A 24,909-nucleotide genomic window follows, 5' to 3' on the forward strand; every position below is an offset into this window, starting at 1 on the left:
TGTGTTACTCCGCAATGATAACATTACCCCAGGCTCCACTTTTGATTAGCTAGACTGGCACAAGGTCAAATGTCACTCTGCAATGATGATGTCACCCCAGGTCCCTCTTTTGATTGGCTGGCCTACTGTGATGTCATCATTGCGGATGTTACCAGGTTATTGGGGGTTCTCATGACCCCATACAATAGCCACAGATTACTGGTGAGGCCGATGAGTCCTGCAAATTGAAACGCATTAATGATATTTTTTTGATAATTCAAGGTGATGCTTGTGATTTAAGAAAGAAATGCATTTTTCCCTTTTTCTCAAAGAACAGCGCCACTCTAGTCAAGGAGCTGTGTCTGGTATTGCAGCTCAATCCCATGCATCTAAATAGAGCGGATCTGCAAAACAAGGCAGTGGCAAGTGCGAGTACAGAACCTTTCCTCTGACACGTGCAGCTCCTCCATTACTGTCTCATATATGACCGCCCACCAGGAAGTATTTAAAACAAAAATTTGAAAACTACAATATTCAAAATAAAATGTTCACCAACTGACACCCATGTCCAACTGCCAAAATCAGAAATGTCTTTGATTGCAGCAGTTAGGCGGTTTTATGGTCAATAGTGCCACATCTAAGAAACCAGACAAGGGGGCCTGTTCGGTCACCCTCATCCATCACAGGGGTCTATGGCTGTCAAGGTCCTAGTGAAGGATTCCTTCCTTACGCCACCTTTCCATGGTAAAAATAATACTTCATGGCTCTAGGAAAACAGATGAAAAAAGTAAAATCTGAAAAAAGGCGAGGTATCTGTGTACGTCATCAGGTACCATCATTATATAAACTACTGATACACAAGATTCTGTAGACCACAGGAACCATCTAGACCAGGAGACAGGAGGACTTTAAGCCTCCCCGAATAAGAACCTTCAAAAAAACGTCTACAGATGGGGGACTATAAATTACGACAGGTCATTATATCACAACTGTCTAAAGGGAAACTTGTCTTTGTTGCCCACAGCCATGGAGCACATGTGTGGTGGGGAAGCCGTTGGATGGCAGCCTGACGAGAGACAATGTGTGGCCGGATCAGAGGGGATTTGCGGTGGACAGTCAGTCACACTCCTCATCAGCCCTCTCATCATCCTGCGGAGTGGGAATTATTTTAGCTTTTCTGCTCCGAGCTGAGACAGCATGTTACATAAGACGACTTCATCACAGCTACCCCAAGGACCGCTCACGGTGCGGGGCAGAGGCCACTGCCGGGGAACTCCAGAGGATCTGCTCCATGTGCCAAGTCAGGAGTTATGGCACATCGGTGTATGTGAGACCAGCCGTGATGGCCACCGGTGGCTACACGAGGCGCATTCTGGGCTCACACATCAAACCTAACACTGCATTGTAGGCACAAATATGGAGTGAAGGAACATTTAACCCCCCCGATATTTAATTACATGGACGTAACAGTGATCTAAGAACTCCTCCATGTACAGCCGTCCTCACACTACATTTCACTATGGAGGGAAAATCAGATGAACCTTAGGGGACCATGATATTATGGAAAGAGGCTGAACATATAATATAATATATATTAAAATTTGAAGACCTTTCTGTCCCCACCATCCTCTCCAGAATCAATAGTTCGTTCGAATTTTACATTGATTCCTGCCCAGAGATGAATAAGGAGCTGCTCTTGACTTCATACATTTGGTGACAATAGGCTCTAGCTATATTAGTGCTATAGCTGCTGTACAAAGGGGTCCAAGCCAAAGAAAAAAAGAAGTAGGCGGGTACTCGTAATTAGTGATGAGCGGGCACTACCATGCTCAGGTGCTCAGTACTCGTAATTAGTGATGAGCGAGCACTACCATGCTCGGGTGCTCAGTACTCGTAATTAGTGATGAGCGAGCACTACCATGCTCAGGTGCTCAGTACTCGTAACTGGTGATGAGCGGGCACTACCATGCTCGGGTGCTCTGTACTCGTAATTAGTGATGAGCGAGCACTACCATGCTCAGGTGCTCAGTACTCGTAACTACTGATGAGCGGGCACTACCATGCTGGCTTGCTCAGTACTCGTAACTAGTGTTGAGCGGGCACTACCATGCTCAGGTGCTCAGCACTCGTAACTAGTGATGAGCGGGCACTACTATGCTCAGGTGCTCAGTACTCGTAACTAGTGATGAGCGGGCACTACCATGCTCAGGTGCTCAGTACTCGTAACTAGTGATGAGCGGGCACTACCATGCTCGGGTGCTCAGTACTGGTAACTAGTGATGAGCGAGCACTACCATGCTCGGGTGCTCAGTACTCGTAACTAGTGATGAGCGAGCACTACCATACTCGGGTGCTCAGTACTGGTAACTAGTGATGAGCGAGCACTACCATGCTCGGGTGCTCAGTACTCGTAACTAGTGATGAGCGAGCACTACCATGCTTGGGTGCTCAGTACTTGTAACTAGTGATGAGCAGGCACTACCATGCTCAGGTGCTCAGTACTCGTAACTAGTGATGAGCGGGCACTACCATGCTCAGGTGCTCTGTACTCGTAACTAGTGATGAGCGGGCACTACCATGCTCAGGTGCTTAGTACTCGTAACTAGTGATGAGCGGGCACTACCATGCTCGGGTGCTCTATACTCGTAATTAGTGATGAGCGGGCACTACCATGCTCGGGTGCTCAGTACTCGTAACAACTGATGAGCGGGCACTACCATGCTGGGGTGCTCAGTACTCGTAACTAGTGATGAGCGGGCACTACCATGCTCAGGTGCTCAGTACTCGTAACTAGTGATGAGTGAGCACTACCATGCTCGGGTGCTCAGTACTCGTAACTACTGATGAGCGGGCACTACCATGCTGGGGTGCTCAGTACTCGTAACTAGTGATGAGCGGGCACTACCATGCTCGGGTGCTCTATACTCGTAATTAGTGATGAGCGGGCACTACCATGCTCGGGTGCTCAGTACTCGTAACTACTGATGAGCGGGCACTACCATGCTGGGGTGCTCAGTACTCGTAACTGGTGATGAGCGGGCACTACCATGCTCGGGTGCTCTGTACTCGTAACTGGTGATGAGCGGGCACTACCATGCTCGGGTGCTCTATACTCGTAATTAGTGATGAGTGGGCACTACCATGCTTGGGTGCTCAGTACTCGTAACTAGTGATGAGCGGGCACTACCATGCTCAGGTGCTCAGTACTCGTAACTAGTGATGAGTGAGCACTACCATGCTCGGGTGCTCAGTACTCGTAACTAGTGATGAGCGGACACTACCATGCTCGGGTGCTCAGTACTCGTAACTAGTGATGAGCGGACACTACCATGGTCGAGTGCTCGGTACTGGTAACTAGTGATGAGCGGACACTACCATGCTCGGGTGCTCAGTACTCGTAATTAGTGATGAGCGGGCACTACCATGCTCGGGTGCCCAGTACTGGTAACTAGTGATGAGCGGGCACTACCATGCTTGGTAGCACAGAGCACCTGAACATGGTAGTGCCCGCTCATCACTAGTTACCAGTACTGAGCACCTGAGCATGGTAGTGCCCGCTCATCACTAGTTACGAGTACTGAGCACCTGAGCATGGTAGTGCCCGCTCATCACTAGTTACGAGTACTGAGCACCCGAGCAGGATAGTGCCCGCTCATCACTAGTTACCAGTATTGGGCACCTGAGCATGGTAGTGCCCGCTCATCACTAGTTACGAGTACCGAGCACCTGAGCATGGTAGTGCCCGCTCATCACTAGTTACGAGTACTGAGCGCCTGAGCATGGTAGTGCCCGCTCATCACTAGTTACGAGTACCGAGCACCTGAGCATGGTAGTGCCCGCTCATCACTAGTTACCAGTACTGAGCACCTGAGCATGGTAGTGCCCGCTCATCACTAGTTACGAGTACTGAGCACCTGAGCATGGTAGTGCCCGCTCATCACTAGTTACGAGTACTGAGCACCCGAGCAGGATAGTGCCCGCTCATCACTAGTTACCAGTATTGGGCACCTGAGCATGGTAGTGCCCGCTCATCACTAGTTACGAGTACCGAGCACCTGAGCATGGTAGTGCCCGCTCATCACTAGTTACGAGTACTGAGCACCTGAGCATGGTAGTGCCCGCTCATCACTAGTTACGAGTACCGAGCACCTGAGCATGGTAGTGCCCGCTCATCACTAGTTACCAGTACTGAGCACCTGAGCATGGTAGTGCCCGCTCATCACTAGTTACGAGTACTGAGCACCCGAGCAGGATAGTGCCCGCTCATCACTAGTTACGAGTACTGAGCACCTGAGCATGGTAGTGCCCGCTCATCACTAGTTACGAGTACTGAGCACCCGAGCAGGATAGTGCCCGCTCATCACTAGTTACCAGTATTGGGCACCTGAGCATGGTAGTGCCCGCTCATCACTAGTTACGAGTACCGAGCACCTGAGCATGGTAGTGCCCGCTCATCACTAGTTACAAGTACCGAGCACCTGAGCATGGTAGTGCCCGCTCATCACTAGTTACCAGTACTGAGCACCTGAGCATGGTAATGCCCGCACATCACTAGTTACAAGTACCGAGCACCTGAGCATGGTAGTGCTCGCACATCACTAGTTACCAGTACTGAGCACCTGAGCATGGTAGTGCCCGCACATCACTAGTTACAAGTACCGAGCACCTGAGCATGGTAGTGCCCGCTCATCACTAGTTACGAGTACCGAGCACCTGAGCATGGTAGTGCCCGCTCATCACTAGTTACGAGTACTGAGCACCTGAGCATGGTAGTGCCCGCTCATCACTAGTTACCAGTACTGAGCACCTGAGCATGGTAATGCCCGCACATCACTAGTTACAAGTACCGAGCACCTGAGCATGGTAGTGCCCGCTCATCACTACCTATCATCCAACTATTGTAGTAGAGCTCCGATTTTTCCTTTCAATAATGTTCAGATTACAGTGCTCACAGCCCCTCATTTTCCCCTTCTCGTCTATCTCCCCATCCATGTTCTCAATTCAGCTAATTACTTCTGACCTGCCCTTTCCCATCTCAAACACTTCTCTCAAGGAGCACCAGCTCTCTGGCATTCACCACCCAAAACAACTGCGTTTAAGGGGTTGTCCGGGCGCATGATATCAGTGACCACCCTGTGAGTCAGGCTATGTGCCCACGTTGCGTTCTGTCCCTGCAGAAATTTCTGCAGTGATTTGAACAGCACACGCGCTTCATATCGCTGCAGAAACACTGCGTAGTGAAAAGCCGATTCCATGCGCTCTGGAGGCAGCCCCTCCTATAGACAGAGCGGGGGCTGCATCCAAAGCGCACGGAAGAAGTGACATGTTGCTTTTTAGAACGCAGCGTTTCGGCAGCATGCAAATTACTGCGTTCCAAAATGCAACGTGTGCATGGATTATGCACAATCTTCATAGATTGTGCTGGGGACGCAGGACGCATGCAGTTACGCAACGTGGGCACAGAGCCTAATTCGCACCTTTTACAGTAGACCCGTCAGTCTTCTGTCAATTCACCTCTATGGAGAGAAGCAAAACGCGTCTGGTCGGCAGGTGAACGCCCGCTCGCATCAGGAATGGCGGGGAATCCAGACAGTGTGCGCACCGCACTAACCGCAGACTTTTGTCCCCAGCCTGGACAAACCCTTTAAAGGGGGAATTCCCATCTCGTACATTTATGGAATTCCGATAGATGTATAGATCACACCAATAGTACCTGCATCTGTCTCGACAACAGGGCCCAGAGTCAGCGGAAATGAATGGAAAGGTGTCAGCAGCGCGGGGTTATCCACATCTACTATATACTTGTGTCTCATCAATACATGCATGTATACATATATATATACACACATGTATACATACATGACCAGAAGGGAATTCCCCTCTAAAGCCGTTCATACAAAATATACACGAGTGTAAACTGCCCTTGGAGCACGCACAGTACCGTTCTCAGGGTAAATTCACACGCCGCTTTTTTTAAGCATTTTTTTCTGCAGAAGACTACAAAAGAAAACAAAGGATTTTCCGGAGCAGTTTTGGTGCGTTTTTTGGAGGCATGTGTGAATGGGATTTTAGAAAGCGCATTCATTTTGCCATTACGCGTCTAAGGTCTCATGCACTGTAGCATTTTATCTACTGTTTATACGTGGGCAATTCTTCATCAGCATTCTGCCAGCACTATATGTGCTTGTACTTCCTTTCCTCTCAATTCAAAGCAGGCAGTGCTCCTGCCATTTGTCCAATGGCTCACCTGTCCTGAACTGAAGCGCCTGCCTCTTAGTTATGCCTGTGGGAAATTTGGCAGACCACCACAAACTCCATATCAACCCCCACCTACTTCCCATAGAAAGCCAACAACTCATCCGTACTCCCCGTAGTCTCTGCTGCTGCAGACAAATTGGGGGACTCTAATTTTGCACAAACTCATGAAAATTAGTCCCCCAGGAGTGACTTGAGCTGCTGATAATTTAACCCCTTGCACTCTATACTGCGATACTTTGGTATTACGGCACACACTAATAATACTGATCTTCTTTGACGCCCAGCCTGTAGGGGGTTTCTGAAGACCATCAAGGTGTGGCACCAACAGGGTGTTCAGGCAACCCGTCGGCACTCCATGATCACGTTCAGGGGTTAAGTAAGGGGTGGTGAGATCAAAAAGGACACCCAACTGGGACCACGCTATTTCAATGCTGCTGTCAGAGGTTGACAATAGCATTAACTGTTAAAACAGCAGCAATCTGAGCTCACTCTGGTCGCTACTGTTAGAGCCAGATGCCAACTGTATAACACAGCAGGCACCTATCTTGTGTAGATTAGGCTTAACTCCTGAGCCTGCTGCACACACCCAGTCCCGGGGAGAAGGAGTTAATATTGGGGAACTAAAGTGGGTCATCAGTATGAGACCAGTGGGAGTCTGACCTCCCATATCCACGCTGCACTCACACATTGTGTTAAAGTGGCCCTGTCACCGGGTCAAAAGTGTATTTGTTCTAGTTTTATTCCTGCCCTCCCCAGCCTAAAGACCCCCCAATGATACCTGCGACCCACGCCACTTTGGTAAAGGCAAGAATAATCCGCACGAAATAAAAAGGCTCATATCTCTGACACCATATGGCGGATTTAAAAACAAAAATGGAGTGGGGGAATAAACTAAGGGCAAATCCTGGCAACTTCTGATTTGGTGGCAGGTCCTCTAATGGCATGAATGGTCCTGCCGCCCTCTTCCACTTGAGAGATGCAGTACCCTTTATGGCCACTACACAATAAAGCGCTATGCCGGGTGTGTTACCGAGCCTTCTGCTGATCATGGGGATGCAATGGGTCAGATCCACAAAAATCTGTTATGGATAATCTGGCCATACATAGCTGTAAAATGAGCTATCATTGGGATTACAGCTGTCTCTGCAGGGGGCTGTAAAGCACAGGACAGTGTGGCTCAGCCGTGAGTTCCGGTGTTTTCTATGAGAGCCGCTATACGAATCTGCTGAACAAAAGGACCGTGCGATTGAACTACAACCACCTGATACTTATGTCCACTGGGGAAAAGTTTGGAGGCCTAAAAACACATTAAATGGCCGGTCGAATCTGCCAGGGTCTAATGTGTATGATGCTTCTGGACTCACATTACAGATGAGGGGGAGCCGAGGATCAGGGAGAGAGGAGGATCGAGTTTAGAGGAGGATCGAGGGTAGAGGAGGATCAAGGGTAGAGGAGGATCAAGGGTAGAGGAGGATCGAGGGTAGAGGAGGATCGAGGGTAGAGGAGGATCGAGGGTAGAGGAGGATCAAGGGTAGAGGAGGATCAAGGGTAGAGGAGGATCGAGGGTAGAGGAGGATCAAGGGTAGAGGAGGATCAAGGGCAGAGGAGGATCAAGGGTAGAGGAGGATCAAGGGTAGAGGAGGATCGAGTTTATAGGAGGATCAAGGGTAGAGGAGGATCGAGGGTAGAGGAGGATCAATGGTAGAGCAGGATCAAGGGTAGAGGAGGATCGGGGAGAGAGGAGGATCAAGGGTAGAGGAGGATCGGGGAGAGAGGAGGATCGGGGAGAGCGGAAGATCAAGGAGAGCGGAAGATCAAGGAGAGCGGAGGATCGGGGAGAGCGGAGGATCGGGGAAAGCAGAGGATCAAGAGGAGACCAGGATCGAGGGAAGAGGTGGATCGGGGGGGGGGAGAGGTGGATGGGGGGGAGGTGGATCGAGGGGAGAGGTGGATCTGGGGGAAAGAAGTATGGGGGAGAGGCGTATCAGTGATTGAGGAGGATCGGGTGAGAGAGGAGAATCGAGGAAAGAGGACTATTGAAGGAAGAGGAGGATTGGTGAGAGGAGGATCGGGGTGAGAGGAGGATCGGTGAGAGAAGAGGATAGAGGGGGGAGGAGGACGAAGATAAAGAAGGATCGTAGAGAGAGGAGGATCGAGGGGAGAGGAGGATCAAGTGGAGAGGAGGATCGATGGGAGAGGAGGATCGAAGAGAGAGGATGATCGCGGGGATAGGAGGATTGGTGAGAGGAGGATCGGTGAGAGGAGCAATGGGGGGGATAGGAGGATCGGTGAGATAAGAGGATAGAGGGGAGAGGAGGATCGAAGAGAGAGGATGATCGCGGGGATAGAAGGATTGGTGAGAGGAGGATCGGTGAGAGGAGGAACAGGGGGGATAGGAGGATCGGTGAGATAAGAGGATAGAGGGGAGAGGAGGATCGAAGAGAGAGGATGATCGCGGGGATAGGAGGATTGGTGAGAAGAGGATTGGTGAGAGGAGGAACGGGGGGGATAGGAGGATCGGTGAGATAAGAGGATAGAGGGGAGAGGAGGATCGAAGAGAGAGGATGATCGCAGGGATAGGAGGATCGGTGAGAGGAGGAACGGGGGGATAGGAGGATCGATGAGATAAGAGGATAGAGGGGAGAGGAGGATCAAGGAGAGAGGAGAATCGGAGGTAAAGACGTATAGAGGGGAGAGGAGCATCAGGGGGAGAGGAGGAGGGTCGGCCATGTGTGGTTTGATCTGTTGATCCTTTTGCTCCCGGTGTCAGAGGAGCGGGTTATCGGCTCGCTCCTGTGTATGGAGGACGGGAGAGGTCGCTGTCAGCTGAGCCATCATTTCACTGACCGCAATCTAGTGTGTATGGGGGGCTCTAGTTATTATTCATCAATATTCAGGTCCCAAGAAACCTCTATAACTCCACAGCTTTGAATCGGGGTCTCTCTGGACCCTGAGATCCCACCTGGTGAACACTTACCAATGGTGATCGCTGTGGCCCCTATTAGCAGGCAGATATGGGGGCAGTAGTGTGGTGCACTCCGATCACAGCGTGCTGTAATGTATTCTGGCCGCGTGCTTCTGCCTGTAATGTGAATGGGACAGATATAATACAGAAGTGGCGGCGTGCAAGGGCTCGGCCCGGCTGCACAGTTAACCATTTCCCTACCAGCAGAAGACAATAACAAAGAAACTGGTTGAGCCACAATGAGGCATCTAGTAAACGTGCCGTGCGCTGCGGAGCAGGTAGGGGCTCCATAAATAAATAATCAGAGTCATGAAGATGATGCACGGACCCCCAGAGACCTCCCCTCATACATCACTTTACACCGGAAAGCTCTGGCAGCCACATATATATATTTTTTTTATTACCGATTAGTAAATGGGAAGACTATTAACCTGTTCCCTGCCAAAAAGCACTTTCCGCGACGCATTGCTGCTGGAGAAGAAGAAGAATAGAGTTGCAGATGTAGCAGAGCCGACTGAATCCCACTTTCCTGCACGGTGATAGTGTCGCCCTATATAATAACAATGACAAGCGCAGCTCTGCTACATCTGCGAGACACGATACAGACGAGGCGCAGGCTTCCTCGGATTTCTGCTATTTTGTCGCGAGGCCTTTTATGGCTGTGCCAGTGCAAAGATCCAACTTACAGCAGTGAGCGGAGGGGGGCGGGCATGGTCCCTCCATCTCGGGCTAACCCCTGGAGGGGGGCACCTCTCTATTGTGCCCCTGACTCTTCTTCCTGTTCACCCTTCACCCCGAGTCTGCCCGGGCCAATGAGCGAGTGTGCTGGTGTTTGGTGAGTTTCCTGCACGCAGTCCCCCTCCCAGTGTGCACCAGCGTAATATCTGGGATCGTATTACATGGCCGCCTGACAGTTGGTTGGGAGGAGGAGAGCAGGCTGACCAGGAAGTATTGCACCTCGGTGGAGGAAGGCGCAGCGTGTGCACTCAGCTAACCTGCAGTCCTATGTAAAAGCAGACACGTATTATTCTTTCAGCGTTTCTGCTGCAGATTTCTCCCATACAAATGAGTGGGAAAACTGTAAACATGAGTAAAACTGCAGAAAAAAATGCACCGAAAATGCAGGTTTTTGCTGCGAAGAGGGACAAAATGGTGAGAAATTTCTGCAACCAAATACTCAACGTGTGTACAAAGCCTAAAGGTCTGGCCATGGGTCCGCCACCAATGCTCTGCAGAGCCCCTCTGAATGGAGTGGAGGTCCCGCGTGGACCCTCCGATTGGAGCTAGCAGCCCATGCATGGAGGGATCTCCATTTTCAAGATATATCTGGGTTACCACCTGCAGGCTACATATAAGGCCTCCTTCTCGAATCCATGTCTCCTGTGTGTGACGTCCATTTTCACACGTCCCGGAGACATGAACACAGATAGACCAATTACATGTAATAAGCTTGGTCACATATCCGTGTTTTCACACTGACCGTGTGTCCATGTCCTCCACAAGTAGACCGGTCAGTTTTCTGCAGGCAGCACGGGTGCACATGGACCACACACTGATGTACCAGAGAAAACAAGGGTCACATAAAAATAAAGAATTATTATACGTCACTGGACGTCAGGAATACTCTAGGGAAGCAGCGCCCCCCCCGGACCAGCCCAGGGGAAATGTTCATGACGTGCGGAGCAATCAGGAAATTAGGGAATAGTATTATTAGGATAGAGGACTAAAGCTCACCTGCATTATGGCGGTGGATTGGGCGGCTTGGGACATTTTGACAAGTTCTGGTTAAAACCATTACCAAATGTCACGTCTCCACCAGGGGCTGCTCCGGTGACGTCTGAGCCGGTCACCAGGCGCCACTCTACTGTCACGTCTCCACCAGGGCCTGCTCCGGTGACGTCTGAGCCGGTCACCAGGCGCCACTCTACTGTCACGTCTCCACCAGGGCCTGCTCCGGTGACGTCTGAGCCGGTCACCAGGCGCCACTCTACTGTCATGTCTCCACCAGGGGCTGCTCCGGTGACGTCTGCCCCGGTCACCAGGCGCCACTCTACTGTCATGTCTCCACCAGGGGCTGCTCCGGTGACGTCTGCCCCGGTCACCAGGCGCCACTCTACTGTCATGTCTCCACCAGGGGCTGCTCCGGTGACGTCTGCCCCGGTCACCAGGCGCCACTCTACTGTCATGTCTCCACCAGGGGCTGCTCCGGTGACGTCTGCCCCGGTCACCAGGCGCCACTCTACTGTCATGTCTCCACCAGGGGCTGCTCCGGTGACGTCTGCCCTGGTCACCAGGCGCCGTTCTGCTGTCACATCTCCACCAGGGCCTGCTCCGGTGACGTCTGAGCCGGTCACCAGGCGCCGCTCTGCTGTCACGTCTCCACCAGGGCCTGCTCCGGTGACGTCTGCCCTGGTCACCAGGCGCCGCTCTGCTGTCACATCTCCACCAGGGGCTGCTCCAGTGACGTCTGCCCCGGTCACCAGGCGCCGCTCTACTGTCACATCTTCACCATGGGCTGCTCCGGTGACGTATGCCCTGGTCATCAGGCGCCGCTCTGCTGTCACATCTCCACCAGGGCCTGCTCCGGTGACGTCTGCCCTGTCACCAGGCCCCACTCTACTGTCACATCTCCACCAGTGCCTGCTACGGTAACGTCTGCCCCGGTCACCAGGCGCCGCTCTGCTGTCACATTTCCACCAGGGCCTGCTCCGGTGACGTCTGTCCCGGTCGCCAGGCTCCACTCTACTGTCACGTCTCCACCAGGGCCTGCTACGTTGATGTCTGCCCCGGTCATCAGGTGCCGCTCTGCTCACACTGCAGGCAGTGCTGGTGATGGGGGAGAGGTCAGTTCCAGGGGCTCTGGTGGGCAGAGTCACCGCACATTCACCAGGCTTGGTCTGGCTGGAACTTGCAGTACTGCTGACTGACTGTAGGGATGTGTGCCTTCCAGCTAGTATCAGCTCCTACTCCAACCTATGGGAAGGCACCACACCCTTTTTATATCCTTCAGTTTGCTTGGATCTTTGCCAGATATAGTCTTGTGTTCCTGGGAGCCACATCCTTCCTGGCACTGTGCACCTTGCTTTATGTCTCATATAAACTTGGCTTTGTTTATTGATGTCCCTCCTGCCTGCTGTTTTGTACCTCGCCTGACATCTCGGTTTGACCTCAGCCTGTTGACTATCCCCAACTCTGGACTGCAGCCTACCATAGGCAGTGAACCCCTGGACCCTGAAGTAATTTCAGATCCCTGTATAGGAGTTAAAGGGTTTCGGGGTACTTCGGGGTCCTGTTTAGTGGGTGGCTTGACGTTACACCAAATGATGAAAATGATGTTTTGGGTTTTTTTTGCTCCTTGCATGTATTTGGGTCCAAAAATAAGGTTTGCAATTGGGTTTCATTAAAGATGTTGTACATTTGGCTTTTGCGGCTCTTTCCTTCCCTCCACTTTCATCTGTGGTCATAAATCATCTGAGAATTACAAAGTATCCGCTCATTGATGGGTTCCCAGCCAGCAACAGACCAGTAAAGGGGAAGAAATGCAACATATCTAATGAGACCTAATTACAAGAATTCTTTGTTGGTTGTCCCTTGCTTCTTAAAGGGAACCAATCACCAGAATTTTTGTACACAACCTAAAGCCAGTGCTATACTGGCACTATCAGGCTGATTCTATACATACCTGTAGTGGTCAGCTCAGATGTATAGGTTTTAAAATCCAAGAAAGTAAAGTTTATAAAATTGGCAGCTGCTTGAGTGACAGCAGCTGAGGAGCAGATAAAAGCTGATACAAGGAAGCAACATTTGTCTGTTAACTGAGGCGCCGCCCCTTCTGGTCACATGGGTATGACCTCACACAGGTCCTGCTAGGTCGATTGTATAATACTTATGCTAATTCTAACAGGAGGAGGGGATAATTATGACCCCCCCCCAGATGTTATCTGATCCTTAGCTGCTGTCACTCAAGCAGCTGCTAATTTAATAAACTTTACTTTCTTTGGTTTCAACACCTGTACATCTGAGCTGACTACTACAGGTATGTATAGAATCAGGCTGATAGTGCCAGAATAGCACTGGCTTTAGGTTGCATGCGAAAATCCTGGTGATTGGTGCCCTTTAAGGGTGGATAATCCCTTGAGTATACCATAAAAACCCTAACTAAAACTTAACATTTATTGATGTTGTTAAAAGGTAAAATTCCACAATTCAAGTGAATAAAGTGACTTAGTGCACAGAGGAGAGAGGGAAAATCAATCCCCACAATATCCACTCCCTCCTGTGCCCTACCTAGCCGTGGAGGTTGGCACCCTAAAGATACGTAGTGGCGCCCCCACTCCTCGACAGCTGTCCCTGCTATGTCCCTGTGAACCCCTAAACACAAGTGCAGTGCATATACATAAAGTGATAATGTGCAGATATGGAGTTCACACGTAACCTCAAAAATAAAGAGGTCACAATCGTTCTCAATGAGAACCACAGTGATAGCAGGGACATTAATACTCAGCTAAAGCTGCCTCACGCCTTGAACAAACCAGTGACGGCAAACTGTGCAGCATGGCAGGACCACAGCAGCGCTGCAGAACTGTGACCTTTTTGCAATACTCCACATTTTGCTTTTTATACGGCACCTATAAGACAAAAGGGCACCTTTAGGCTATGTGCTCACGTGGAATTTTATTTAGCTTTTTTCATGCATTTTTCGCTGCAGATTTTAATCAATATTGCAAGGAAAAAGCATCCCAGCAAAGTCTATGAGAATCCTGACTTGCTGTGCACACGCTGCTTCTTTTTTCCTTGCAGATTTGGTTGCTAAAAAAGAAGCAGCATGTCAGTTATTTCTGCGTTTCTATAATCCCCTGCAGAGCTTTATCACTAGTGGATTATATCCAGCACTTTGCCTCACCGGGTATACAGCACGGTGTGTGAGGCTCAATGTAGCTCAGTAACCCAGGGTCATCATGGTGATGACACTGGGTTACTATGGCAGCGATCGGATCCCTGTGATCACATTACAGGGACCCAATCGCCAGGGAGAGGTAAGTGATCCCTCTCCCTGCCTCCTGAATGCTGCACTTGCATATAGGGTTACGCTACCGGCAGTGAGAGCCGGGTCCAGGCTGTAACATCAGCCGGAGACCCGGAGGCGATTGTGGGGGTACAGCACAGGAACCCCCATGATCACCATAACTAAAAAAAAAAAGCAGGAAAAATGCAAGTGAAAAAATGTGCAAATGTAATAAAAAATGTGCGCTTTTCAGCTGCTTTTTTCCTGCCAAAACATGCTTTTTTGTGTGCAGAAAAGAAGCACATAAAAAAGCAACGTGGGCACATAGCCTTAAGGTACCGTCACACATAACAAGATCGCTAGCGAGATCGCTGCTAAGTCACCGTTTTGGTGACGCAGTAGCGATCCCGTTAGCTATCTTATGTGTGACACCTACCAGCGATCAGGCCCCTGCTGTGAGATCGCCGGTCGTTGCAGAATGGTCCAGGCCATTTTCTTCAAAGGCGATGTCCTGCTGGGCAGGACACATCGCTGTGTTTGACGCTGTGTGACAGGGTCACAGTGACTGCTGAGATCGTTATATAGGTCGCTACTGCGCCCTGTATTGTTCCTGCATCGCTGGTAAGATCTCACTGTGTGACATCTCACCTGCGACCTCCCAGCGACTTACCAGCGATCCTTATCAGGTCACATCGTTTTTGGGATCGCTGGTAAGTCGTTGTGTGTGACTGGGCCTTTAGGGTACAGACTGGCCCCGGGACCCCTGAGTTCTTTCCGTGTCCCCACGTCTGCACTCACATCGTGATACATGGGATCTGAACTGCTCTCGGACCAATGTTATTCAATGATCTGTGAGTTTTTCCTCGGCTGGAATTGGCCTAAAGAGAAAAAAAATGGCAGCACGTTGCATAAGGTCACGTATATCGGCCGAGACTCACCATTGCAAGTCTATGGGTGCAAGAGAAAAACAGACGTCACACGGAGCAGCCAATGGCGCCCGATATTTACAGACACATTACCATTCTGTAACACTGATCACTGTAAATGATGGGAGAATAAAAGTTGCGGAGGAAAAAAACGCCTGTCATATGGATGATAGGCGAGAATAAAGATCGCACATGACATACGGAATGATATACGGATGTCACTTTTCTGGATGTGATTGGGGCTATGTTATATCCGCAGATGTGAGCGAGCTCTGATAGATCCCCCTTGCGGCCTGCAGGTGGCAGTATACAGCCCCGCTACCAGCACTGCAGCTCTAGTGTGATCTGGAACGTATCTCAGCCGTTCTGTGGATTCAGATGCTGAATCTCAACACTCGTTATTAGGAATGCCTCTCCCGGCACAGGCTGCGCTCAGGGGTGCCCGCCGTGGATCCGGTGACTCAGCGGATGACAGACACCAATCTGGACGCTCACCTAACCAGAGGTCGCCGGATAAGCTCTATATATAACAGGCTAATGTGACCTCACCCATAATCCAAGAGGAAACGGTGTACTGCGCTACTCTGGCTAAAGAAGACATTGCCATCACTTACTCCCGCACACAAGAACGTTATGGAGGGGTGCCAACTGACTACGGCCCCCGTCACCACCATATCGGTACTCGTATGATGTCCTGTCTGCAGGATCAAGGAGACATCCTAGTAATGCAGGCACTACAAAAACCGGAGGACTAGAAGAGCAGCACAACAACACAGCACAGGGGCGCAGCACACACGAGGGGGCAGGAAAGCAGCACAGGAGCCCAGCACAAGGGAGGATACAGTGGGGGGAGCGCTGTAGGACAGCACAGGGGAGGGTACAATGGGGGGATCGCTGTAGCACAGCACAGGAGTGGGTACAATGGGGGGATCGCTGTAGCACAGCACAGGAGTGGGTACAATGGGGGATCGCTGTAACACAGCACAGGAGTGGGTACAATGGGGGATCGCTGTAACACAGCACAGGAGTGGGTACAATGGGGGGATCGCTGTAGCACAGCACAGGAGTGGGTACAATGGGGGGATCGCTGTAACACAGCACAGGAGTGGGTACAATGGGGGATCGCTGTAACACAGCACAGGAGTGGGTACAATGGGGGGATCGCTGTAACACAGCACAGGAGTGGGTACAATGGGGGGATCGCTGTAGCACAGCACAGGAGTGGGTACAATGGGGGGATCGCTGTAACACAGCACAGGAGTGGGTACAATGGGGGATCGCTGTAACACAGCACAGGAGTGGGTACAATGGGGGATCGCTGTAACACAGCACAGGAGTGGGTACAATGGGGGATCGCTGTAACACAGCACAGGAGTGGGTACAATGGGGGGATCGCTGTAACACAGCACAGGAGTGGGTACAATGGGGGATCGCTGTAACACAGCACAGGAGTGGGTACAATGGGGGACAGGAGGAGAGCTCAATAGCATATAACAGGAGGATAGCACAGGGGAACAGCACAGGAAGATATAACAGGAAGAGAACACAGGAGGACCGCAGAGGAAGACAGCAGAGGAGGAAGGCACAGGAGGATAACATAGGAAAGCAGCACAGGAGGATAACATAGGAAAGCAGCACAGGAGGACAGCACAGGAAGGCAGCACAGGAGGACAACACAGGAAGGCCGCACAGGAGGACAACACAGGAGGACAGCACAGGAAGGCCGCACAGGAGGACAGCACAGGAAGGCAGCACAGGAAGGCCGCACAGGAAGGCCGCACAGGAGGACAGCACAGGAAGGCAGCACAGGAGGACAACACAGGAAGGCCGCAAAGGAGGACAGCACAGGAAGGCAGCACAGGAAGGCCGCACAGGAAGGCCGCACAGGAGGACAGCACAGGAAGGCAGCACAGGAAGGCCGCACAGGAGGACAGCACAAGAAGGCCGCACAGGAGGACAGCACAGGAAGGCCGCACAGGAGGACAGCACAGGAAGGCCGCACAGGAGGACAGCACAGGAAGGCAGCACAGGAGGACAGCACAGGAAGGCAGCACAGGAAGGCCGCACAGGAGGGCAGCACAGGAGGACAACACAGGAAGGCCGCACAGGAGGACAGCACAGGAAGGCAGCACAGGAAGACAGCACAGGAAGACAGCACAGGAAGACAGCACAGGAGGACAGCACAGGAAGACAGCACAGGAAGACAGCACAGGAAGGCAGCACAGGAGGACAGCACAGGAGGACAGCACAGGAGGACAGCACAGGAAGACAGCACAGGAAGGCCGCACAGGAGGACAGCACAGGAAGACAGCACAGGAAGACAGCACAGGAAGACAGCACAGGAGGACAGCACAGGAAGACAGCACAGGAAGACAGCACAGGAAGGCAGCACAGGAGGACAGCACAGGAGGACAGCACAGGAGGACAGCACAGGAAGACAGCACAGGAGGACAGGACAGGAAGGCAGCACAGGAGGATGGACAGGAAGGCAGCACAGGAGGATGGACAGGAAGGCAGCACAGGAGGATGGTCAGGAAGGCAGCACAGGAGGATGGTCAGGAAGGCAGCACAGGAGGACAGGACAGGAAGGCAGCACAGGAGGATGGACAGGAAGGCAACACAGAAGGATGGACAGGAAGGCAGCACAGGAGGATGGACAGGAAGGCAGCACAGGAGGATGGTCAGGAAGGCAGCACAGGAGGACAGGACAGGAAGGCAGCACAGGAGGATGGACAGGAAGGCAGCACAGGAGGATGGACAGGAAGGCAGCACAGGAGGATGGACAGGAAGGCAGCACAGGAGGATGGACAGGAAGGCAGCACAGGAGGATGGACAGGAAGGCAGCACAGGAGGATGGACAGGAAGGCAGCACAGGAGGATGGTCAGGAAGGCAGCACAGGAGGATGGACAGGAAGGCAGCACAGGAGGATGGACAGGAAGGCAGCACAGGAGGATGGACAGGAAGGCAGCACAGGAGGATGGACAGGAAGGCAGCACAGGAGGATGGACAGGAAGGCAGCACATGGGCAGCTGTAGACAACCAGCACCCCACATGGCAATAATGTAAGTAGCAGGAGCTGCCCCAGCACTGACTGGTTATTTTACGGGCTCTAAAATCCACAGACAGTGATCCTGTGTAACAATAGTAATATAATGGAGACACGTGCTGACAGCTCAGCCAATGATAAGCAGATTTTTCCTAAAGGCTGTTGAGAGTTGTCTGACAACTACATAACACAGTTGGCTGGTGTCACCGGGTATGTGCAGTTTAGCTTGTGGGGACACAGTGTGATTTAGGGTTAAGCAGGCGTCTGTTAGGCACAGCATTTACAAGCAGCCCGCAGCAATCCCACAGCTGGAACGTTACACTTCTCATCAATGAATAGCTTTGCTTCGCCTCATCTCTGACATCACGAGTGGATATGAAAACCCGCCATCCTGAGATTTAAGCAGAAAAAAAAAGCAAAACACCAGAATTGTCATTTCTGGCCACTGCATCTGCCAAAAATATGCAATGAAAAGCGACCAAAACACTGTGTGTAGCCCAAAATTATATGAAGAAAAATAGCAGCTTGCCAAGTAAAAAACACATCCTCACACCGAGGGGAGAGAAAAAGCTACAGCTCTCAGTAAGAAATAAAATTATATAAGGCTGGAATTGACGTAATTGTACTGAGCTAAAGAATCATATTGCAAGGTCATTTTTACTGCAAAAGGAACACCATTAATAAAAAGCCCAAAAAACAACAGCAGCATTCATTTTTCCTTGCTTCCAATTCACATGACTTGGATTTTCTTTTCTGTTTTCCAATACAATCAATTGCAAACACATCTACAGCTGCACCCTAATCACATAGCAGTCACTGTAAGAAGGAAAGGCAGTACAGCAGAGCTGTGTGCAATTACACACATCACTGCATCTGCAGCTCTCCTCCAAAGGCACTGTCACTACGAAGGAAGTACAGCAGAGCAATGTCGTTACAATCATCACTGCATCTGCTGCTCTCCTCTCAAGGCACTGTCACTACGAAGGAAGTACAGCAGAGCTATGTCGTTACAATCATCACTGCATCTGCTGCTCTCCTCTCAAGGAACTGTCAGTATGAGGGAAGGGAAGTACAGCAGAGCTGTTTTCTTACAATCATCACTGCATCTGCAGCTCTTCTCCAAAGGCACTGTCAGTATGAGGGAAGGGAAGTACAGCAGAGCTGTGTCGTTACAATCATCACTACATCTGCAGCTCTCCTCCAAAGGCACTGTCAGTATGAGGGAAGGGAAGTACAGCAGAGCTGTTTTCTTACAATCATCACTGCATCTGCAGCTCTTCTCCAAAGGCACTGTCAGTATGAGGGAAGGGAAGTACAGCAGAGCTGTGCCATTAAAATCATCACTGCATCTGCAGCTCTTCTCTCAAGGCACTGTAAGTATGAGGGAAAGGAAGTACAGCAGAGCTGTGCCATTACAATCATCACTACATCTGCAGCTCTCCTCCAAAGGCACTGTCAGTATGAGGGAAGGGAAGTACAGCAGAGCTGTGCCATTACAATCATCACTACATCTGCAGCTCTCCTCCAAAGGCACTGTCAGTATGAGGGAAGGGAAGTACAGCAGAGCTGTGCCATTACAATCATCACTACATCTGCAGCTCTCCTCCAAAGGCACTGTCAGTATGAGGGAAGGGAAGTACAGCAGAGCTGTGTAATTACAATCATCACTACATCTGCAGCTCTCCTCCAAAGGCACTGTAAGTATGAGGGAAGGGAAGTACAGCAGAGCTGTGCCATTACAATCATCACTACATCTGCAGCTCTCCTCCAAAGGCACTGTCAGTATGAGGGAAGGGAAGTACAGCAGAGATGTGCCATTACAATCATCACTACATCTGCAGCTCTCCTCCAAAGGCACTGTCAGTATGAGGGAAGGGAAGTACAGCAGAGCTGTGTAATTACAATCATCACTGCATCTGCAGCTCTCCTCTCAAGGCACTGTCAACACTGCTTTACTCCCTTTCACCCCATACTGACAGTTTCGTGAAATAAGAACTGTAGATGCTGAGTTTTTTGTAATGACGTACACACCCTGCTGCCCTTTCCTGTTTACACAGTAGGTGCCAGAGGTGAGGAGAGCATGGTATTGTTTCATTATATGTCTCACACACTGAAAACTGGGTCTGACATTTTCTGGGGGTGTGTTCTTTTTTCCCCTGAATGATGCCCCTTTTAAAAAAAAATGTGAACCTGAGCATGGTATCTGATCTGCAGGCATATTACAGAGCTGGGGAAAAGATTCAGACCTATTCAGCTGTGAATTAGTGAGTAGGACTGCCCACCGGACTCCTGAGCAGGGAGTTACATAAGCAACAAAACAATTAAAAACAATACACCTTACCTTTCCTTGGGACGCCACGTATTGCCTGTCGTGGATGTTGATGTGATTGGAGATCAGTGGATTCCATGTGTTCAGCTGTTGGCCTTGAGGCTGAGCGTTGAGTAGAGCATTTGGGATATTTATCGGCTGGGGCTCAATGTGAGTCTCTGTGCCAGGATGATTTAGGACAGCGTGATCCGAACTGGAGCCGTCTTGAGAATATGCTGCATCGTCGAAATGTGGCAAAAGATCTTCCTGCAACAAATCCACGGGATCGAGCCCCGTAAACGGCTCCGACTGAGAATCCACTTGCTGCAGCAGGTTGTCCTCCAGGGGTGAAAAGCCATTGCTCTCCAAATGATCGTTAAAGTGGCTCAATCGGACAGAGGGACCATCTTGAGATGGGAAGTTAATGGTCATGGGGGACATCTTTGTTCCATTGTAGTTACCCTGAGGATGGGACGAATGCACCATCTGGAAATCATTGCTGTGCAGCTGTTCGCTCGGGTTCAGAACATGCGGGCTAGGCTCCTGCTTGCCTCCGAGATCTGAATACCCTGGACCTTCGGTGAAATCAGACAGCGAATGTGTGGCATGGTTTAGGTGATTGTTGGAGAAGGGATAATGAGAGGAGAAGGTTGGTGTAGAATTCACAGAACAAGGCGCCGGAGAGTGGCTGTCAAACGCGTTCTCATGCTGCGTGGCCACTGGGTTGCCGCAGAAATGCAATGATGTGGACGTGGATTGAGAGAACTGTTGTAAAGGCAAAGAATCTTGTGGATTTGTGTTATTGACCATAGGGATTTGCTGGGCACTGGAAGTCCTATGGGGTAAAGACACATTAACATCCATGAACGTTTTTGGTTGATTCAAAGTTTCCTGACCTGTGTTCAAACTGTTCCTATTGTGCTGCTGCTGTATTGGGACCTGCTGTTGCTCGCCGGCCTGAAACAAGGCAAAATCATGGTGGGTTACAAATCCTTTGCTTGGCTGCATAGTCTGAGAGTGTCCGTGGTGTTGGCTGAATGGGGAGCCATTCTGATTTGGGATAGTTGTGGCAGTCTGGTGACCCCACATGGGGCTTCCGTCGTCGGCAAACATGCCATTGCCTTGGCTCGGAGGATGTATTGGAGAGCAGCTAAACTGTGATCGCGGGGACAGGACACTGTCAACCGGACTGTTGTATGACCGGCTTACGTGGTGCAACTTGATGGAATCGAACTGATTAAGCGTATCAAACTCACTGAGTTTTTGGTGCGTCTGAGTGTCCTGCACGTGGTTTAACGAGTCCACGTGGAGGGGTTCAAACTCTGCGCCGAGGTTCAATTCATCAACCAGGGACACAGGATCATGGTGGGCAAAAGCATCGTCAGACAGACCCAACGTTTCATCAAAGAGGTGCGTGTCATCGAAAAAATCCATCATGGGATCAGTCATATTGATAGCCTGAACGGTTATAAGAGCTTCATTAAGGGCTGCTTACGTCAGGACCCAAGCCATGGCGGAGCGAATCCTCCGAAGGGGATCTCCAGCATGATTACATTATGAGATATTAGCCTGGAGAAGAAAGGAGACGCATAGTTACTATACAGTCTTATTGTCAAATCACTTACATGATCATTATTCTGAGTGCTAGCTAGGTCTACACAGGGCAATGGTGCCTGTATGCGCGTGCTCGTGGAGCCCATCACTCACATATATATATATATATATATATATATATATATATATATATACACATACATATATATATATACACATACACACACACACACACAGTACAGACCAAAAGTTTGGACACACCTTCTCATCTCTAGAACAACTGTTAAGAGGAGACTTTGTGCAGCAGGCCTTCATGGTAAAATAGCTGCTAGGAAACCCCTGCTAAGGACAGGCAACAAGCAGAAGAGACTTGTTTGGGCTAAAGAACACAAGGAATGGACATTAGACCAGTGGAAATCTGTGTTTTGGTCTGGTGAGCCCAAATTTGAGATCTTTGGATCCAACTACTGTGTCTTTGTAGAAAAGGTGAACGGATGGACTCTACATGGCTGGTTCCCACTGTGAAGCATGGAGGAGGAGGTATGATGGTGTGGGGGTGCTTTACTGGTGACACAGTTGGGGATTTATTCAAAATTGAAGGCCTACAGAACCAGCATGGCTACCACAGCATCTTGCAGTGGCGTGCTATTCCATCCGGTTTGCGTTTAGTTTGACTATCATTTATTTTTCAACAGGACAATGACCCCAAACACCTCCAGGCTGTGTAAGGGCTATTTGACTAAGAAGGAGAGTGATGGGGTGCTACGCCAGATGACCTGGCCTCCACAGTCACCAGACCTGAACCCAATCGAGATGGTTTGGGGTGAGCTGGACCGCAGAGTGAAGGAAAAAGAGCCAACAAGTGCTAAGCATCTCCGGGAACTCCTTCAAGACTGTTGGGAAACCATTTCCAGTGACTACTTCTTGAAGCTCATCAAGAGAATGCCAAGAGTGTGCAAAGCAGTAATCAAAGCAAGAGGTGGCTACTTTGAAGAACCTAGAATAGAAAACATATTTTCAGATGTTTCACACTTTTTTAAGTATTTCATTCCACATGTGTTAATTCATAGTTTTGATGCCTTCAATGTGAATCTACAATTTTTAGAGTCATGAGAATAAAGAAAACTCTTTGAATGAGGAGGTGTGTCCAAACTTTTGGTCTGTACTGTATATAGATAGATAGATAAATAAATCTTGCAATTTTCACACTGGCCACTTGTGCTTTTGGAGACTCTAATTTACTGTAGTTTCAAGGAAACAAAACATGTACATTAGCTACAATGAACAGTCTCTGATCCTGTCTTTCGCACTGCGGCATCTAATGTGCATGTGCAAAGATCATTTTAAATGGAGGGGGAGCTGTGACAATGTAGTTCTGTCTCTGATGATAAAGAAACACTGTAAACCCTTCCTGAATGAAAAGGAAGTTTGAGTCTAAAAATGCCCTAGTGGCCAGTGTGAAAATTACAAGATTGCTTTTTTTGTAATAAAGATTGTAATATGAAAAATAAACAACAAAAATCAAACAAAAACCATTGCCAACATTTTTTTTAACATATGTAATATCAAAAAAGCTGATTTAAACTATTGGTTATTGTCTAATTGTCTATGTCAGGTACAGAGCTTCCATTGCTCTGTACCTGACATCTTCTCCTAAAATCCCTCAATGTCTGTCTGCTATTTCATCCTCATTCTCTGCGCGATTCCTAAAGCTTAACATGGACAAAATGGAATTCATTACCTTTCCTCCTCCTCTCTCAACCCCCAACAGACCTATCTATATCAAAGTTGATGGCTGCTCACTCTCCCCAGTCTCTCAAGCTCATTGCCTCGGAGTAACCCTCGACTCTGCTGTATCCTTCAAGCCACACATCCAAGCCCTCTTCACCTCCTGCTGCTCAAAAATATCTCCCAGATTTATGCATTCCTTAACCAAGAATCAGCAAAAACACTAATGCATGCCCTCATCGTCTCCCACCTCGACTACTGCAACCTCCTGTTTTGTGGCCTTCATTCTAACACTCTTGGACTTTTGACTTTCAGGCTCCATATCTCACCAACCATTACAGCTTTAAACTACCTTCACATTATAGACAATCATCTTGGCTATCTCATACATAAGTTTGACTTGCAATTACTTAGCATATGATTAGTTATGCAGATTCCCGTCAGGTCACTATATTGTTACAGTTTTGCTCCTGGTGGTGGAAAAATCTTTTTCTTCCTGTAAACTATAAATTACAACCTGTTCTCACATTCCCTAATAGCTCAGTGTGTTATTAGGTTGATTGCCAAGTGAAAGGCCACTTGTTTAATTAACGAGCAGCCAAGAAGAAGATTTCCTAAGACAATAGGAACAGCATCATCCAGTTCATCGATAGCGATCTCTCAGCCAAGAAAATATTCATGTTAGTGCCATCACAGTTGGAAGAATATAAAATGAAGTCCGTCCATCCATTCAAAAGCCAAGAGGTGACGTCCAGGCAAATATCAGAGTCAACAAGTCGGCTCATCACAAGGTCTATCAGTTCTGGTGTGACAAGGACGGCAGTGGAGGTGGCTCGTATGCTTCGTAATAGTGAGATGACAGATGACCATACAAGCACCGGATGAAGCACGTTACACAAGTTTTTTGGTGGCCCAAAATAGGTGACGAAGCCTCAACTTCAATATCATCAAATTAAATACTGGCTGGAGTTTGCAAAGAAGTACAAAAGTGGAAAGGATATGTGGGTGATTACAGCCAAAGGCGTTGGATATTTGACCAGAATCAATGGTGGTTTCATTGCTGAGCCATATGTGAGTATCGTACAAGTAGAGTTACCGTATTTTTCGGACCATAAGATGCACTTTTTTTCCCCCAAATG

General features: G+C 49.6%; 1 protein-coding gene across 2 annotated transcripts in view; it reads right to left on the bottom strand.

Moving 5' to 3' along the window:
• Positions 1–24,909, bottom strand: part of CHD9 (chromodomain helicase DNA binding protein 9) — a 365,799-nt gene that overhangs the window by 297,320 nt on the left and 43,570 nt on the right. For both annotated transcript variants that reach the window (XM_075325725.1, XM_075325724.1), the window contains exon 2: positions 20,522–22,057. In XM_075325725.1, the coding sequence (XP_075181840.1) occupies positions 20,522–21,937 (1,416 nt within the window). In that variant the 5' untranslated portion in view covers positions 21,938–22,057. The remainder of the gene's footprint in view (positions 1–20,521; positions 22,058–24,909) is intronic.

Source organism: Anomaloglossus baeobatrachus, chromosome 10, assembly GCF_048569485.1.
Source record: "Anomaloglossus baeobatrachus isolate aAnoBae1 chromosome 10, aAnoBae1.hap1, whole genome shotgun sequence".
Classification (NCBI taxonomy): Eukaryota; Metazoa; Chordata; class Amphibia; order Anura; family Aromobatidae; genus Anomaloglossus; species Anomaloglossus baeobatrachus.